The 20,311-nt window shown below is 35.4% G+C and overlaps 2 protein-coding genes across 6 annotated transcripts; both read right to left on the bottom strand.

Moving 5' to 3' along the window:
* Positions 1-6,045: 6,045 nt before the first annotated feature.
* Positions 6,046-15,431, bottom strand: LOC125418334 (midasin-like). 5 transcript variants are annotated; one of them, XR_009640784.1, is made up of 6 exons: positions 14,998-15,427; positions 14,866-14,925; positions 14,260-14,283; positions 13,831-13,923; positions 6,296-6,420; positions 6,061-6,181 (listed from the first exon to the last, which is right to left on the bottom strand). XR_009640784.1 is itself a non-coding variant. In XM_060820174.1 (5 exons), the coding sequence occupies exons 1-5, from the start codon at positions 15,070-15,072 to the stop codon at positions 6,355-6,357; spliced, it is 318 nt and encodes a 105-aa protein (XP_060676157.1). In that variant the 5' UTR covers positions 15,073-15,426; the 3' UTR covers positions 6,046-6,354. The 5 variants fall into 5 exon arrangements, 3 of the variants coding, with proteins under 3 accessions (XP_060676157.1, XP_060676159.1, XP_060676158.1); XR_009640785.1 differs by lacking the exon at positions 14,260-14,283 and adding an exon at positions 7,629-13,715 and having other exon boundaries at positions 6,046-6,420; positions 14,998-15,431; XM_060820174.1 differs by having other exon boundaries at positions 6,046-6,420; positions 14,998-15,426.
* A 1,892-nt stretch (positions 15,432-17,323) lies between these two features.
* LOC107427215 (EC protein I/II-like) lies at positions 17,324-18,496 on the bottom strand. The gene is made up of 2 exons (XM_016037583.4): positions 18,322-18,496; positions 17,324-17,745 (listed from the first exon to the last, which is right to left on the bottom strand). The coding sequence occupies exons 1-2, from the start codon at positions 18,402-18,404 to the stop codon at positions 17,574-17,576; spliced, it is 255 nt and encodes an 84-aa protein (XP_015893069.1). The 5' UTR covers positions 18,405-18,496; the 3' UTR covers positions 17,324-17,573.
* Between the last annotated feature and the right edge of the window lie 1,815 nt (positions 18,497-20,311).

Here is a 20,311-nt window from a genome sequence, read left to right as displayed (position 1 = left end):
CTCCTTACCAAAAATTCTTATTAAGGTCCATGAGATCGATATAATAAATAGAAAGTTTCACGATAAGCTCATTCACACCACTAACTTCATCATACACAATAAAATTCAAGAAATCCAAATAGTCCTGTTTCTCAGTTTACTAAAATTGATAAATTTTCTACTAATCTCAAAGAGCTTATGAGCAATATTTATATAACATTATATATAAAATATATAGAATCATGCATATGATTCTCCATAACTATCACATAGCACTTATACAAGTGCTTGAGGTCCTTATACAACATTTAACCTTGACAGTATTATAACTATTTGGTATCTTCGGTAGTGCAATTTCCAAAATCATATCTAGCTTTATAAGAGTCAAATATTATCAAAATCTTTTGCTACTTCTAATAATTAATCTGTTCAATTCTATCATGGCATTCATATGCAGACTATTAAGGGTGCTCCCAGCTGTGAAATAACAAATAACAAAAATGCAATACATCACAAAGACTATCCAACACATATAATATCGCTAGGGTCCTCGTAGCATAAGGGATACCCATACACAGATCAGGTATAGTCAACCAAATCACCACAATCAAATATATTGAACTAAGTCACCGAGAGGGTAACTCAGAACTTGCGATTCATGGTATTCAATCAACTTCCACTGTCATTCCAACCATCCTACCAAGTAATCAAACCACTGACAGGGTAGCCTAATCATTCGTATGGACACTGGTTCATAAGTGGGAGAGAAATAATTACATTTGACAATTTTATGAAATGGGTAAGCTAAGTTTTACGATAGGTATATACTCACCATCCTATCCACTATGCCAACTCCAAGTTGACACCCATAAATAACACAAACAAAATCTCATTATAGGTGAGTGCATAAAATTATAGGCATTAAGCCTCATGATAATTCATGGTTCGGATATACCAAATCTTGCGATAGGCAAGCACTTAGCCAATCCTCACCACTATGTCAATCATAGCATAATTTTTTTTTTTTAAATGGGAAAGTTGGCCAACAATATTTAATTTAAATCTTGAAAATTTTAATTAATAAACTAATAATAGGGATAATTTCACATAAAACAACAATAAATAAATATATGAATAAAACCATACATAAGATAAATAAGTAAAAATAAATTAGGTTTTTTCTAATTTGGCTGTCGACCTCAGCATGTTGTCAGCATATGACACTTCGTGCTGATGTCATCACACTGACATCAGCAAACGACACAAAGCGTCCTATTGTTTAGGCCATCCTCTTTCTTCAGCTGGGTCGGTTTTGACCCATTTTCCAGATAAATAGGTTGCATGACTCGCATCTTTGACCTGCCGAATACTCCACATTCTGGTAACCTTTCATGGCGATTCTTGCATCGTTCGGTTCGTCCAAGCTCCAATGGTTGGATTTCAGTGTCAAACCAGCCTATAATCGCCAGTATGCCAATGCTTCAACACATCCATTCTTTGGTCAAGAATTTCATAGTGTTGTCGTATTTCACATGGTTTCAAGCCAAATTGGAACCTCTAAATCACTCCATTCAACTCAAAAAATAATTTCAAGCACAGCCCAGGTTATAAATTCATGCACAAAAGAATTTTTCAAAAATTTTGCAAAAATACAATATATTGGCCTCGGAATCAGATTTTGCACAAGTTTTACCAAAAAAAAATTAAAAGCAAATCACAAGTTTCGCACAAATTAAATATTAATAAGTATATAAAATCAAAAATTTAATTTTGATCAAACAATATCGATCATATATGTAGAAATAAAATGTCAAGACCCGTCCAGAATTCCTCCCCGGAACCCTAGACAAGCCCTGATCCCATGGAAATACCACCGAACCTTCCAACGGAAAATCCGGCAGCACCTCCCCTAAGGGTAGGACTAACCAAAAATTTCCTACACTGAAAACACACTTCTATATTCATCCCCTTATTCCTCCCACAATACTACAAATTGATTCCACAAATTTACAGCACTTCAAAGAATAACAGCAACTCAGTGCATAAATAATAACTACATGTCCAATACAGTATACAGAGCATTATACAATTACATGTGGAATTAATAAAATGACAGATAAGGAAACAATACAAGATGGAGAGGAAAAAGGGAAGAAATACTTCTTGGACTTTCGGCAACGAACTGAGACGTTGGGCTCGCCCAGGACAATCAACGTCTCCCAACCTGGACCTAGGGGAACGAAATTTAAAAACGTGAGATGCTAATCATCTCAGTGAGTAACCCTATCTACTATACAATTATAATACCACGGTAATAAAGTAGATAAATGATAATTAATTGGAAATAATAATTTCTCTCAAAATCCTTACAATTCTCTCGGTTGGAAAAGTTCCCCTTTTAAAACCTTTTCACAAAACCCTTTATTCGTAATCCCCGAAAACCAAGGAATCAATTTATTCAACTAAATATCAAATAAAATATAATAAGTCAAGAATCCAAAAATTATAATTAAAAGAAATTAATTTATTGAATAATTAAGTAAAGGAAAAATTAAACCAATTTAAAATCCCCACTCGAACAAATACCAAAAGCAATATTAATTATTTTTAATTCCAAAATATTTATTTTAAAATCCCAGTTCTGAAAATCACTTGATGCACCCACTATATACCAGTGGCGCCAACAGTCCCCAGCGTCCCACGGTACCGCCAGACAGGAGGTTATAGAGAGAAACCGGCATACGGTCGCGTGGCATCCCACCGCGCCGCTGCAAACAGGTGTCCCGGCCATGGAAGGGCGGCCTACCCTCATCCAATGGCAAACACAGGACAACCCCATAAAATCACCTGCGCACTACTCACACCCACCCGCGCGCTAATCACATCCGTGTGCACACTAACCATATCACATATAAACAGAACACCAGTACGTGTATGGTGCATCTAAAAATCATAAATCAACACATTTATTTTATATCTCAAAATCTCAAATTTTCCATAACATACCGGGCTTATTCCATCCAATTAAACCCCGTAAATTTTCCACAATTCTTTTATAATCATCGTCATAAATTCATCGCATAAATTCCATAATTTTCAAATCCAACAGCTCTCAAATCCACCAATTTAAATATTCAATTTTTCCCAATAGCATAAATATTTTTGAAATATCATAAATTAAATCACATAATATTCCAGGGGCATACTTATAAAAATTGAAGTCACCAACATAAACAAATATTTTCCTTGAAATATTTAAAAATCAAATCATACCCAAATAATGTTAAAACCACAAGAATTTCATATATAATTAAATTCCAAGATTCTCAATACCATAAAATAATTTTCACATGGCATAAATTTGTATAAAGCATATTTTCTTTAATCAAAATAAATCCACCAATAATTTCCACAATAATGAATTAAATATTTGACACATAGAATATAATTTTCAAATATTCAATTCACACCAAATATTCACAAATTTAATTCCCGAAATTAATTTGAAGGTGGGTCACTCACCTGGAGCACGCAATTAAACCACGATCCACCATGGGATCAATTCCACAACTCACTCGTGCTCCTAGAACACAATTCACACACAGTCAAATAAATTAATATTTTATTCGGATAAATAATACCCGGTACCCGGGGGGGGGGGGGGTCAAACACAAACGTTAACCAAAATTGTCGAATAATATACCGAATCGAAGCTTGTGGAATGAGGAACGCATTACCGGTCTCCATTGACCCCAATTCCGCCGGTGATGGCCGGAATTTGGCCGGAAAGCTTTGGCCGATTTTGATCTCCTCGTATCTCGCAAACCGCTTCGAATTTTGAAAATTGGAAGCCATATTTGAACTCAGAGGACCCAAAATAGGGAGAGAGGGGTGGCAATTTGGACTGGGCTGGCCGGAAAACACAAAAAAAGAGGAGAGAGAAAATTTTTCGGTCGGCGGCTTCTCCGACTCGATCTGGGCTCGTTCGGCGGGCGGTGACGGTGAAATTTTACGGCCGAGCTCGCCTCCTCCCTCCGCTCATCACTGGCCGGCGCGTGTGGGCAATGGGTGGCCGGAATTTGTGAAGGCCGGTGGACCCGAGGGAGAGAAGAAAAGAAAAGAGAAGAAGAAGAAGAAGGAAGAAGAAGAGGAATCGGGCTGGGTCCCCTTTTTTCCCACGTGGGGGAAAAGAAAAAAAAGAAAAAGAAAGAAAAAGAAATAAAAGGAAATAAATTTAAAATTAATTAAATAATATTAAAATTAATATTATTATATAAAATAACAATAAAATAATAATTTGGTATTAAGCATGGTTGACATGTGGCATCTCAACATGGTGACACATGGTCACATTTATTAAGTCACACGTGTCACATCGTTACACGTTTAAAAATAATATTAAAATAATACAGTATTTGAAAAACTCTACAAGTCCATAACTTTCAAACCACATGTCCAAATCGGATGTGCCACTAGTCTACAGATTCATATCGATGAGTACTTCACAACCATGCATGAGTCAAAGCTCAACTTTGCATGAATAAAAAGTCAACTCCGGCACCCTTGGACAATTTGGACCCCAACTTGTTTTGCTCATAACTTTCAAACCGTAGCTCCATTTTCAACGTGCTACTAGTCTACGAACTCGTGCCAACGTGTACTTCGTAAAGGTACCTCAGTCAACCTATAATTCCATCCGAGTCAAAAAGTCAACTTTGACCCCCTTTGGTCAACGGTCAACGGTCAACCTCGGTCAAAGTTGGAAAACTTCCGTTGTACTTTGGGACGGGGTGTTACATAGAGTCCCAATGCTTCCACAATACAAAACACATAAAATACACATAAAAAAAATACAGTTTATGAATTTGTGTATCTTGGCTCTGATACCAATTGTTAGTACAATCATAGCATGAGCAACTAAAACACTACCAAATTCAATAGATCTACACATAAATTATAACTGTATTTAGAATATGATATACTAACCTTCAAGCACAGCTATTGATTTATCAGTCTTTAAATCTAACTCCAAAACAAAACACAGGAGTAACATAGGATTAGTGCCAAATGAACACACTCCTTTCTAGCCTTTCTCCCTTAGGTTTTCACGTATCATAGACACCTCAAAACCCTAATCATTCAATATGTGTATCATATATTATCACTAGTATCTCATTCCCAATTTATTTATACATATATATATATATATATATATATATATCTATATATATATATATATATAAAATAATTAATAAATAATAAAAGTAATATAATATAATATAATAATAAAACAGAAAAGACTACAAGAAATTTACCTTTTACCGACAAAACTGTTTTGTTGGAAAAAAATAAAATTCGTCGGTAAGACACTTACTGACAAAAAAAAAAATTGTCGGCAATTCCGTCGCCTATGCCTCCTGCAATTGTATTTACCGATAAATTTTTAATTTTTCTCGGCTAATACTTTTGCCAACAAAAAATTTAATTTCCTTGCCAAAACCTATTTCCATCAAATACAAAATTGTTAGTAAAAGATTTTGGCGACAAAATAGAGCATTTGGAAAACTATTTTTTATGTTGGTAAAAATTTAATTAGCGATGAATGTATCTTGTCAGTAATAAATACTTTTCCGTCAAAAGTAAAAATTGTCGGCAAAGGATTTTTTGGCAGCAAAATGGCTTTGTCGGCAACAAGTTTTTCAACAAAGTGTTCAACTTTTAGCGATGAAATTTTCTTGTCAACAATAGTTCTTGGTAAATATCAAAGCTTTTACCGAGGAATTTATTGGTTGGTAATTATATTTTTACGACAAAACTAAGTTTTTCCAGCAAAGGTCATTTTAATTTTTTTTTTAATTTTCTTAAAAATATTGCAAATAATCTAATTTTGTAAATTTTATTCTAATTGTATTTCCCTGTAATTTTTTTCAGTTGTTTTTACTAATACAAATATTATAAAAATATTCATATTGTATAAAAATAATTAAACAAAAGAGATAGTCCATATCATTAATAGTAAATATGAACATATGTGTTACTAAATTTTATAAATTTACTACAATAAAATAAAAAATGTCAACAATCAACAAGCAGCTGATGGAGATGGAGGAAAATGAAATATACTAGAAGATTTTGCAGAGCATATTAAGATAGGTATCCAGTACTTTGCTAGGCTATGATTTGTGAAAAAGCCTATCTTCTGCTGTTCAATCGAAAACATACATACCATTTTAAGATGCTATCGTTGTTGTCTTAATTATATAATGTGAAAGCAACAAAGTAATTTGATTCCATTTTGATAGACTTCAATACGGACCTTCAAGGATGGGATTAGAGCAAAAGCTTCATCAACAGTATCTGGACAAACATTAGCAATCACACACATTTGCAGCTGCTAAAGTGCTTACTGCCATCATTAAAACTGAGAGTGCTGCATTTCCACTGAAAAAATAAAGTCATCAGATCTTATGATCAAAAAAATATATGTCACGATGTTACTAGATGTGCCTGCAGCCATCAAGTCAAAACAGTAATAAATAAAGAGGCTTGAAAAATGTATTAGAAGGTATGTCAAAAATGATTAGCAGACCCAATGCTCGGGCAGCACCCAACCAATATTAAACCAGCTGCATAATGGGATGGCAAATTTAGAAGCTTGCTAATAAGAAATCCTGATATTGGCATCACTTGCACCCAAATCACTATTATACTTTAATTAGAAGCAAATTTTCCAAAAAAGAAAATAAACATTTTCCTTTTTATTAGCAATAGTAATGACACATAATCAACATTTAACATTCAGCATTCAGAAAGGTATGGCTTCCTTAACTGGCCAAGTAACTGTTAAAGTTTTTTTTTTTCTTTTCTTTTCTTTTTGAACCTATGGTAGCAAATGCATAAAAATAAAGTAGTGGTTGCCTATAGATGTCCAACCTAGAGTTAAGGGATATGATGCTATCAAATAACATTATGAAGAGACTCAAGAGCATGAGCAAGAGAAGGCTATCATAGATAGCATATTCACCAAGTGTGATGAAATATAACATTGCTGAGGAGGATTGGAAAATAAGAATAGCCTCCATTTATCATTATCCAAATCTCCATTTATCATTATCCAAATCTCCATTTATCATTATCCAAATTCTAATGCTTGAAGAAATATAATATATGAAAAGGAGTTCAAAATTGTGAATTATCAACTTGACACCTTCTATGAATATGTCCAAATTGTAGCTCATATAACCTATCTTCTACTTTAAGGAAACAAAAACTCTTCTAATTGCTAAATAAAAGCTGGAAAGATAACAAAATCCAAATCAAGCTTCAGAAACCTACAATACAGAGGCTAACTAAGAAGGATCAACAAACTAAATCTTGAGTCAATTTCTAATTGCAATTAAATGTGAAGTCCACAAATTTCATATGCTTTAAGTTCAAAATAGTCAAAGAGATGTCAATGGGCATAAAGCCAACATGTTTTGACTTTTAAAATGATCAAAATTAGCATTAACAGTAAAGAGATAGAACAAAATCAGTGAACAATTTGACCCAACAAATGAAACTCATCGAATACTGGAGAAAAGAACTAGATGCTAATTCCTTAGGCATAGCTAAAGCACCGCAAAGGTCATTGAAAGTAAGGGTCATACCCATGCCAAGTGTCACGGTCCCACCATTCTAGGTATGCAACGGGGCCGTGTGGTGCTTACTCACCCCTCGCGGTTAGTAAGCCAACCGTTAATGTCCCTCGCAAGGAAATAACCCACACGATATTAGTATTGTGCAAGCACCAAGCAAGCATTACAATATGTAGTCACAATCATTAGAAAAAGGGAAAGCAAACAAGGCAACAACACAATTGAATGGAAATGCATTTGTTTTATTCGGTCTCGATGGAGAGAACAGCAGAGAGGTTTACAAGCATGCTATTAAAAGTTCTCACCTATGCTAGTGGTCTAGCCCAACAACTCGCCAGCTAGCCACCCCCTTATAAAGAGCTTATTTAGTCATTTTGATTCTGACAGGAATATACACCGAAATATGCGAGGAATTATAATGGCACTATTTCGTATAACAAAAGCTAGAAATCCAAGCGACCATGGGCTTGACTAATGACTCTGGATGAACTTAGCTTGGTATTTACAATTAAAATGCAGAGGTATATGTGTGACTCTTACATCCTCCCCCGGTCATTTTATCGATGCCGTCGACGACTCAACTGCTTTGAACTCCTTGATTTGCTGCTTGTAGGGTGCCAAGTTGACTTCCTTCTCCCAACTTGTTTCTTCTTCTCCTAGCCCCTTCCACTTGATGAGGTATTCTCGTACTGGCTATCGATGCATGTGTCTGGTTCTTTCTGCAAGGATCTCCTCCACTTCCTTCGTTGTCTTCGGCAGTTTGGTTTTGACTTCGGCTTTTGGTGGAATGTTGCACGTTGGATCCTTCTTGTCTGCGTAGTATGGCTTAAGATTGCTAACGTGGAACACTGGATGCACTCTCATCCATCCTAGGGTAACCACATTATATGACGCCCTCCCTACTTTGGCAATAATCGGCATTGGTCCCTCATACTTTTTCATCAATCTGGGTTCTCTATCCCTCAGCTAGCGAAATTGCTCTCGCGTTAGGTTGACCATCACCATATCTCCCACATTGAACTCCAAGAGTCTCTGTTCTTTGTCTACCCATTTTTTCATTCGATTTGCCGCCTTCTCCAAGTAGGCCTGACTATCTCCATGTTGTTCTTCCACTCCTTAGTGAAGTTGGAAGCCCTTGGGTTCTTGCCTTGATACTCATCGACTGTGTGTGGAAGTAAGGGCCTCTGGCCATTAACTATTTCAAATGGGCACTTACTCGTGGGAGATCCTTTTTGGGCGTTGAAACAAAATTGAGCTACATCAAGGAGTTGCACCCAATTCTTCTGGTTTGCACTAAAAAAATGTCGTAGGTATTCCTCCAACATGCTGTTGAATCCTTCCGTCTGCCCTACCGTTTACGGATGATAACTGGAGGAGATGTTAAGTTGGGACCCAAAAAGTTTGAATAGTTCCACCCAGAAAGACCCTATAAACTTTGCATCTCTATCGCTGATAATGTGTCGGGGCACACCCCAATACTTCACCATAAATTTGAAGAATAACTGAGCAGTCTCCTTGGCCGTACAATATTTCTAGACTGGGATGAAGGTTGCATATTTTGAGAATCAATCCATAATAACCAAAATATTCGAGAGATCTCCTATGTTTGGAAGATCGGTGATGAAATCGATCGACACGCTCTACCATGGGTGGGTCAGGATGAATAGAGGTTCCAGCAACCTTGGTGGTTTCTGCCTCTCAACTTTGTCCTGCTGGCACACAAGACAGGTTCGGATGTAATCCATAATATCATCGCGCATCTATGGCCAATAGTATCCCTGTTTGATTAAGGCATATGTCCTTTGCCACCCCAGATGTTCAGCCCACAGCGTGTCATGGCATTCTCGCATTAACATATTACTTAGGTCTCCGATCTTTGGAACAAATAACCTATTTCCTTTTGTCCACAGCAAGCCATCCTCCTCCCAAAATTAACAGGTTTTTCCCTCCTTGCACAGTTTGAGGATATTCTGTGCACATTGCTCCCCCTCGATGCTGCTTTATCAGTTCTCGCATCGTAGTCGTGATAGTACTCGCAGCCATGTTGGCCAACACCCTTAATGCCGCGAGCTCCATCTTACGACTTAGGGCATCTGTCGCCTGGTTTTTTACCCCTCCTTTGTGCTCGAAATGAAGGTCAAATTCCGCAATGAATTCCTGCCAAAGAGCTTGTTTTGGGGTTAGTTTTGGTTGTGTGAGAAAGTGACTGACAACTGAGTTAGCAATCTTTACTACAAAACTTGACACCAATAAATAGTATCTCCAAGTTCTTAGACAATGCATCGCGGCAAGCATCTCCTTTTCTTGAGCCTTGTAGTTTCTTTCGGCCACTGATAACTTCCTGCTTTCGTAGGCGACAGGATGACCATCTTGTAGTAGGACTCCACCTAAAGCGAAGTCAGATGCATTGGTTTGGACTTCAAAGGGTTTTATGATGTCTAGAAGGGTCAGTACCGGGTCATTCATCATAGCTTCTTTTAGACTCTTAAATGCGCCCTTGCATTCCTTCTTCCACTCCCAAGGCACATCCTTCTTTAGCAATTCTGTTAAGGGAGTTGCTTTCTTTGAGTACCCTTTGACGAAGCGACGATAGTAATTTTCCAATCCCAGAAATGATCTAAGTTCTTTCACATTAGAGGGAGTTTTTCATTCTTGGATGGCTTTTACCTTCTCCATGTCTATACGGATCTTCCCCTCCTCGATGATATGTCCTATAAATTTAATTCGTCTCTTGCCAAATGCACATTTTTCATTCTTCACAAATAATTGATTTTCTCGAAGTCTCTTAAATACCATTAAAATGTGTTCAACATGTTCTTCCAAGGTAGGGCTAAAGATTACAAGGTCATCTAGGTACACCACCATAAATTTGTCAAGGAAGTCTCGGAATACCTGCTTCATAAAAGTGCAAAATGTTACCGGTGCATTCTTCAACCTAAAAGGCATCACTAGGAATTCGAAAGCTCCATACCACGTGAGGCAGGTGGTTTTCTCTTTGTCTCCCTCAGCAATCCTCACCTGGTAGTACCCTGATCTCAAATCGAATTTGGTGAAGAATTTGGTTCCACTTAGCTGGTCGAACAAGTCGGCTATTAAAGGGATCGGGTATTTGTTTCGCACCGTGACCTTGTTCAGTGCTCAGTAATCTACGCATAGGTGCAAATTTCCATCTTTCTTCTTTTGGAATAATATTGGAGTGCCATAAAGTGCCTTCGAGGGTCTTAGGAACCCTGCTTCCAAAAGCTCCATGAGTTGCTTCCGTAGTTCTGTCAGCTCAGGCGGGGCCATTGGATAGGGCGCTTTTGCTGGAGGTTTTGCTCCCAGTATTAGTTTGATTTTATGGTAGATATCTCGAGGAGGTAGGTTCTTCGGTAAGTTGTCTGGCATCACATCTTCAAAAGGTTTCAAGGCATCTAGCAACATAGATGGGGTTGTTTCATCATCTTCACCCTCATTTGCCATCACCAATGCTATGTAAGAGGGTTTTTTGCGTCTCACCTCTTTCTTGAATTAGAGAGCCGATAGAAATTTGGAGTTATTCAATTGCTTCCTCTGTACGGGAACTACTCATGTTTGTTCCCCCATCATCAACAGGCTGTTAGCGGCGAGAGTTGGGATTGCCTTCTTCTTCACTAGGAAGTCCAGTCCCAAGATGACATCAAAGTCATCCATTGGTACTACAATCAAATCCACCCGGTCCTCCCAAGTTCCTAACTTGAGAGGCACTTGCTTCGCTAGGCCCACCGTAGGTAAGGCTTTGGAGTTTACCGCTTTCATTTACCCTGCATCCCCTTGCAAGCGTAAGCTTAACCTTCGAGCTTCATTTTCTAAGCAAAAGTTATTGGTGGCACCCGTGTCCACCATCACACTCTTTGCAGCCTTCCCATTTATTGCTACGTCCACGAACATAAGACATTTCTAATTGGTCTTCTTGGCCTGAACGACCTGTCCATTAAGGGCATTCAAGAATCTCAACGCCCCCACTTAGGCGCAATCTTCTCGCTCTTTTACTGCCTCTTCTCGCCCGCCCTCCTGCTCTTGGGAGCGAATAGATGCTTGTAAAGCATTAAGAGTAGTCCTATGAGGGCATTTGGCAACTCTGTGGGGACCATTACATAAGAAACATGTCATAGGTCCGGGTCTAAACCCGAATGCATTAGGGTTCTACGGTGAAAGGTCTCTTGTGCTCGAAGATTTCTTGTTGTCACCTCCCCCAAGTCTTGTGAGATTGGTAGGCCTAAAGAACCTACCACTATTGTCATTCGGGGAAGGTGGTTAAGGCCTTCTATTGCTGGGGCTTTCTGTTGAGTAGTGCATTAGGTGCTTTGCTGCCCCTAGAGCTGAGGCTAGATCTTTCACCCTTTGCGTTGGAGCTCGGTCCTGGCCCAAGGTTTCAAACCTTCCAGGAAATAAAAGAGTTTATCCTTCTCTGACATGTCACGGATATCAAGCATAAGGGCCGAGAATGCTTTCACATAATCCCTTACATTTCCAGTTTGTCTCAGTTCTCTTAGTTGTCGACGGGCAATGTAGTCTACGTTCTCGGGAATGAATTGATTTTTGAGTTCCTTTTGTAATTGATCCTATGTGTCAATGATGCATATGTTGTTTTTGATATCTTCGTATTTGGATCGACACCACAGTTTTGCATCATTAATTAGATACCTTGTAGCCATGGTCACATTTATTTCCTCCGAATCCAGTTTTATCGCTTGAAAATATTGCTCCATCTCAAACAAAAAGTTTCCAAGCTCCTTTGCATCGCGCGCCCCTCCGTACGCCCGAGGCTCAAGCACTTTGATTTGCCCGTATTCCCCCCCCCCCCCAATCGAGGCAGTGGTCGATTTTCTACTGCCCGCATGGTCAGGGCGAGCTTTGTATTTATTCACCCCATTTCCATTTTCATGCTTCCACAGTGGCTCGAAAGTCCTCCTTCAAGTCGTTCACCATACCCATTAGGCTATCTATGGCCTCTTCCACGACTCCATCTCGCTCACCCTCAGCAGAGCTCGAAGGGCCAGTATTCCCCCATGGGGTTTGTTTCCTCTCGAGTGCACTCACTCGACTAGCTATGTCATCGATTGTCTCCATCTTTTCAAAGACCTCCTGCTAGTTGTGGCCTTTGATATGTGCATCTACCACGCCAGCAAGCTCCCCGAGTTGCTGATTGATGGTATCGAATCGCATTTCGTTTGTCAGCTTTGGTATCTTGTGCGAGTGACTCCCAACCCTGCTCTAATACCAACTGTCACGGTCCCACCATTCTAGGTGTGCAACGGGGCCGTGCAGTGCTTACTCGCCCCTCGCAGGTAGTAAGCTAACCATTAATGTCCCTCATAAGCAAATAACGCACATGATATTAGTATTGTGCAAGTACCAAGTAAGCAATAAAGCATGTAATCACAATGATTAGAAAAAGGAAAAGCAAACTAGGCAACAACACAATTGAATGGAAATGCGTTCATTTTATTCAGTCCCAATGGAGAGAACAGAAGAGAGGTTTACAAGTATACTATTAAAATTTCTCACCTATGCTAGTGGTCTAGCCCAACAACTCACCGACTAGCCACCCCCTCTAAAGAGCTTATTTAGCCATTTTGATTCTGACAAGAATACATTAAAATATACGAGGAATCATAATAGTACTATTTCGTATAACAAAAGCTAAAAATCCAAGCAAGTGACCATGGGCTTGACTATTGAGCCTGGATGAATTTGGCTTGGTATTTACAATCAAAATGCAGAGGTGTGTGTGACTCTTACACCAAGCATTGTTAGTGTTATCCCAAGAACCATCCATTTGGGTTGAACCCAGTTGAAGGATCTTGGCTTCACAAGTCCCAAAAGGCATCCCAGTCCCAAAAGGAAAGTGAAGAAGACTACATCATCATTTGTGATCCCTCACTCTCACTCTCTTTCTGCATCTCTAACTTCTGAGCCAGCTCCCGGTCGGACCCAGATTTCATGTTGTATGGTTCAAATAATGGAAATTACAAACCCGCTCAGACAAGTTTATCCTTACAACCTTATGACCAGAAAACTTGCCTAATGCAACAACTAAACTAGTTTTCCCAACACCTGGGCTACCTTCCAATAGAACTGGAATGCATGAGCAAAATTAAGGGAGTCAAATATTGAGATTCAAGAATATATAACCAGCAAAATTTTGAGCCAATTAAAACCATACAAAAGAAGCAACAACATGAAAGCATACCAGGCTCTGGAAGCTGCATAGCATGCAGCACCCGCAATGCATTTTTGTAGGTAGTTGGTGCAAAAAATTCTCCATCCTTGCAATTTTCACAACCTACAAAGACATAGTCGAAGTAACCAAAAACGATTTTCACAACCTCTACACATAGCCAAAATCACTACTAGCTATCTACGCAATAAAGCAAAAGTCAAAAAGGTAGAGTACTCCCATATCAATTAAAACTACTTTTCTTTTTTTTAAAGAAACAACCTTTCATTGATAGCAAATCAATACAAAAGCTAAAGGAGAGAATAAGAAATCCTCAAACAGAAAACTCTATTAAGATCTATTAAGATCAGCTACAACATAATTACCTTTCTCAATGTAGAAGGGATCCACACCAAAATAAATAAATAAAAAAGGAAAAAAAAACTACATAAAATGGCTCACCATTTGTTCCTCCTCTCTTGCATCCTAGCAGCCGTAACCATCCATGATCTTACAATGTTAGCAGGGTCTGAGATGAATATGCATAAAAAGAAAAGGCTAGAAAGGGTCTTAACGAGTTGTAGGTTGTGAGTGGTCCTATTAGTCACCAAGCTAAGAGCTTTGTAGGCATGGAGGTCAATTATTGGTGTGGTCATGTTATTTCAACCGAAATTGTAGTTTTGATGTGACCTCAGCAAGCTGGCATTCTTAATAAACAAACCTCTTCAGCATGCTTCAACCTCTTCAGTTTCTCAAATGAATAATCTAATACTATCACTCTCCATCTAATCCGAGCCAAACTACTAAGACTAACATTCACATAGTAATTTCAACAAACAGTATATGGTCATTAAAATATAACATCATCAACACCTAGAAAAATCATAGCACAGGCTACGTGTATGAAGAACATATTAAAGCAACACCAAGTTTCCAAAATCCTCACATTTTGACAAAACAATGCAACATTTCTTTCCAACGACAATGACCAACACAGAACGGCAAAAATTCAAAGATAGACTGAGAGAGAATAACAGAAGGGCAAAAAAAAAAAAATATTAAACCAACCTGATAGGCGACCCGAACGGCAACAACCAGAACGGTACAAACGTCCAGAAGATTGACTACCTGTAGGAAAAAGAAAGAAAATCAAAGAGAAATTCGAAGAGAAATTTAAAGAGAGCAATGATTTGCTTCAACCTTTGGAGATGCAAAGAGCTGCTGTTTTGACTTGCGGTGGAAATAAAGAGAAAGGTGAAGCATATGCAAACCCATAAAGGTGAAGAGAAAGGTCACCGAGAAAGTCGAAAACCCCAAAGTATTGCAAAAGAAAAATAAAGAGATGAAAAATGAAGAGAAAGGAGAAAAATAATTGTATTTTCATTTATTTTCCCATTTGAGGACTGGCGGGACCGTGTGGTGGGATTGGGGGCACCAAAACTAGTGCAGACGAATTTGTTCAAATTCTCCCCAAAAATTGCACTATCTACCGAGGAATTTTATAATTTTGTTGGTATAGCCTATTTACCGAGGAAATTAGTTTCATCGCAAATAGTAATTTTACCAAGGACAGGCATATTTCGTCGGCAAACATAGCCCTTTTATTTTATTTTTCTGAAGTTATGTTCTATATATATATATATTTTTATTTTTTTTTCCTTTATTGCATCTCTCTTTGAACCAACAACATCTTTGTTGGATTTCTCTGTAATAAAAAAATGTAAATAACAACATAAAAAAAGCAATACTTTGCCAAGTAAATAAATTATAAATTTCATCAACAAATGTTTACTAGTGTTTTAAAAAATTATATACATAAAATGAAACAAATATAGTGCTCTCCACCACTAGCATGTAGCATAGGATGTAACTAATTTACAAAATTAATTGTAAGCTAAGATAAAAAGTAATTTATAAACATGTTGACAATTTAATTTATAACTTATGAATTCTAAAATAATATTGCTATTAATAATAACAATAATAATACTATATATATAGTTACATATTATTATGATACTAACTATTAAGTATTGTATTTATTTGTTTTTAATATAAAAATGTACACATATGTCATAAAAATCCTATGGAGAAGATGGACAAATTAAATATACAAGATTTTTCCAAATGATACAATTTTTGGAAAAAAAAATCCACAACTTTTGTTGACAAAATTATTAAATTTCGTGGGCAAAAGTAACATTTGCGGAGGAAATTTATACACTTGTTGGCAAAAGTATAAAGTACACTAATAAATTAAATTGCAAGTTAAGATAGAAAGTAGCTTATACTTGTGCACATTCAATTGAATTTAAATCTTACACATTTTTTAATAATGCTACCACTACTAACTACTAATAATACTATAAATGTGTATATATATATATAGTTATATATAATTATAATGCTAACCGGTAACAGTGTATATAATTTTTTTTCCAACATAAAAAATTTACACATACATGTAACAAGAACCCAAAACAAAGATGAAAAAATTAAGGTTCACTTTTTCCAACTAAATGTTATCTTTTTACCAACAATATTTAAAGTTGTCGGTAAAATTTTTAACTTTTACCGATGAATTGTAATTTCATCGGTAATAGTTAATGTTTTTGCCGACAATATTAAGGGGTTATCTGTAAAAGTTAGTCCATTACTGACAAATTTGTGTTTTCGTTGGTAAAAATGTAACATTTGCCGATGATTTTTATTTTTCATCGCTAAAAGAATAACTTTTACCAAGAAATGGTTTTTTTGCCGGTAAATGATCTCTTTCGTGACAAAGTTGATTTTCGTCGGCAAAAATTTCATCGCTAAATGATCATTTTCTTGTAGTTAAATCAATTGGGCTTATAGAGATAATAGATCTACAGAGAATACGTCTTTCAATCCAATGACCACCTAAAGTATTATAGAGAGACTAAAAAAGTTAATAAACAAACTAGTCTTATTATTGGTTATTAATATAAACAAATCTGTAAGTAAGTTACTTAATTGTAACTTACATGATTATGGCTAGTTCACACAAAAAATATCTAACAATTTTTTCTCCAAACCAAAAAAGGTTTTATAAAGGGATGGAAGGGATGAAAACTGTACACGATAATACAGCGTATCTTCTTCATATCACCTGCCGAAACAGGAGAATCAGGAGAATTTGGAACTTCTGTTCAATAGAATATATGGATTAAATCCAGGTTTTATTTGTTGGAATTTAATTTTCGTTTGATGCAAATTAAAACTTAGTTTAAAAAGTTTACATTTTAGTTCATGCCGATTGCTACGATACCAAAAAATGCAACAAATTGATATTTCATGCCGTTTGCGACAATACCAAAAATTTGTTGATACCCAAAAATGCAACAAATTGAAACTTAGCAATTTCAAGTTCTATTAAATTAAAGCTAGCTATGAGATAGCTCGAACATACATATATACATATAATAATAATTATAATTTTCTGATGGAAGCCTTTAAAAATTATCTCATTGAAAAAGACCACATAACAAAAAAGAAAAGAAAAAAAAAAAAAAAAAAGCCCATGTGTCATTTATTTACTAGGATATCAAAGAAAGCAAAAACCACACTTTGGTTTTTACAGAACTACTACGTACATATGTAATTAACTCAAACGATCAACGAAAAACAAAGATTTCTTCTTTCACTAGCTACTAGTAGTAGTTGTTTTGTTGTACTAGTACTAGAACATATGTATTCTACTTCAATTATTTCATGGTCATTATTATGGTCATGATTATGATCATTAAGGCTTAGGCTCAGGCTCCGCAGGTAACACAGGTGCAGCCACTACCACACTTGCAATGGGCTTTTCCAACACCAGCAGTCGTAGCACTCTTTGAACATGTGCATGGGTTGCACCCACAGTGCTCACCGCACGAACACTTCCTGTGCTCTTCTCCACTCGCTGTCACATCGCTGCTGGTGCACCTGCATGCATAGTCTTGTAAGTAATCAAAGAGAAATATATATATATATATATATATAGGTGTATATATGTGTGTGTGTGTGCATATTCAAAAGACAATAGTTAAAAAAATCAATACGATTGGTTATCAAATCAATCAGATGAGAAAAAACACTTATATATATATATATATAATATTCATCCACTAAGGGATCTAATTTTTTTGAAATGTAATATTAAAAATTTGCAGGATGCATGGGTCTAAGCAAAATTGGTGGAATATATATCGCTTTATTACCATAAATTAGCCAAGCCACTGAGCTCTTATACATATATAGATAAAAATATGATGGATAACGAAATTATATAAAGGAAGAGAATTGCAGTGACCCTTAGGAAATCATATATAATAGCTTAAGTGACTTTTCCAAATCCTGAAAGACTAGACTAAGGGATTTATTAAAAGCAAATTTAGCAAAAACAAAGAAAAATATTAATGGAAGAGAAATGAGTTAGATGTGTGTGTGTGTGTGTGTGTGTGTGTATATTTATATATATATATATATATATATATATGTGATATAGATAAATATATAGACCTGCAAGCCAAGCCGCCGGGGCAAGGAGAAGGACAACCGCAAGTGTCGTCGCAGGTCTTGATACCTCCCAATCTATCAGTCATTTTCTTTCTTTTTTTTTCCTTTTTTTGGTGCTCTTTTCTCTTCTTTCTTTCCTTTTTTTTTTTTTCTTTTTAAAAAAAAAGAAAGGAGACAATAATTTTGATGTGTATTTTTATGGATACAGAGTTTGGAAACCGCTTCTCATCTTTAAATAGTAGAGCTTCAAAGAGTTTTGGTGCTGCCAAATGGCACTTAGATTTTAAGGATATCAACAGCTGGAAATTTGTTTCAAGCCAGGTGGCGATAGATTTTCATGCAAATATTTTTGTTGCACCACGTATGCTTTCAAATCGGTGGGACCTGGATTTTTTAGTTTTGCTTTTATCGGGTCAAGGGTTAGATTTTCCTGTTTGCATATATTCTAAACAATTTTTCTTTTTTTTTTCTTTTTTTTCCACCAAAATAAAATATATATATATATATATATATATAATATAATATAATATATCTAATATATTAAAAGCAGAAACTAAAGTTTGGTTGCCCAATTCGGAAAAAATTAAACTGGTATTATATATATATATATATATTTGTTTTTTATAATTTACAACAATTCTCTCCATTATGATATTTAAAACTGATTTATAAATATAAATTTGAGAAGCATACCAATTGAGCTAAATTATTTAATTATTATTACCCTTTATGTTGATCTAACTCAATTTAGATATTATATTATTGTCAAGTGTGAGTAGCTTAGTTAATAAGTCATTTATATCCATGCTTAAAAAATTCATAGATTTGAAACATTGAAATAAAGAACATTATTGTAAATGGTTAAAAAAATATAATAATTAACTTACATGAATAAAACAATAGTATAGTATATAATTTGGAAATCCAAATATACAGCAAGATGAAACAAAAATGAAGGAATCACAAGTGTTAAAAAAAAAAAAACAACAAACGGAAAAAGGACATGGATAGAGAGCAAACTTAAAAATACAGGATAAATGCTCTTTAACATGAATACTTTTGTTTGGGCGAAATTGCAGAATTTATTTTAGAGTCTCTAACTTTATTTTTATTTTTTCAATAACGTTAGGGGCATTAAATAGTTAGCTAAACAATATAGCATTATATAATTTGATCTAAATCTTCTTCTAACCTAACCTTCTAAGCTTTTTATAATCCAGTGAGATATTGTAATAGCATGACCAATAATTTTGTCCATTCTTAACATTTTTTTTTTTTTCATATAAGAAAATAAACAGTCATCTTAGAAAATAAACAGCCGCTTTAAAGAAATTATCCCATCATTTGTCTAACTAATCTATCAAGTTGATGTAGTAAAAAAAAATAAACATGTGAAAATATTTTGGAGAGTTTATGAGATATTATGAAATTTTTTTAAAGTTTTTTTTTTTTAAAATTAATAAAATATATGTAATTATATTACAGATATAAATAATTTTATATATTATCATTAAACAATAGTTTTAAAATTGATTATATATTTATGCCATCAAAATTTAAATAATATCAATAGATAACAATCTATATTTATTGTTAGAAACTTTCTAAGTAAATCAATAGTCAAAATTATTTCTTTCATCTAGTATTCCAATTATCTTATTTCTTGATGCTTTCAATATTATTTTAATAAGATATACTCTTTAAAATAAATTGTCAAAAATTATAATAGCTTAAATATTTTACACTTCTAATGTGGCCAATTTGTTTCTTTGGAAAAATAATAAAAATCTACACAGTTTCCAAAAAAAAATTTGAAAAGTTATGGAAATGAAAACATTTTTCTTTTTAAAATCTGTCAAGTACTAAAAAATTGTTAATAAAATATAATTTTTTAAAATATATTAATTTGAGTTTTAAGGAATATGTTGCATGACTACTCTACCTTTTGAAGTACATACTTTTTCTCTTCTTTTTTTTTTTTTTCTTTTTCTCT

Source organism: Ziziphus jujuba, chromosome 9 (assembly GCF_031755915.1).
Source record: "Ziziphus jujuba cultivar Dongzao chromosome 9, ASM3175591v1".
NCBI classification, from domain to species: domain Eukaryota; kingdom Viridiplantae; phylum Streptophyta; class Magnoliopsida; order Rosales; family Rhamnaceae; genus Ziziphus; species Ziziphus jujuba.
The sequence above is the reverse complement of the archived record's forward strand: the minus strand, read 5'-3'. Positions and strand labels throughout refer to the sequence as shown.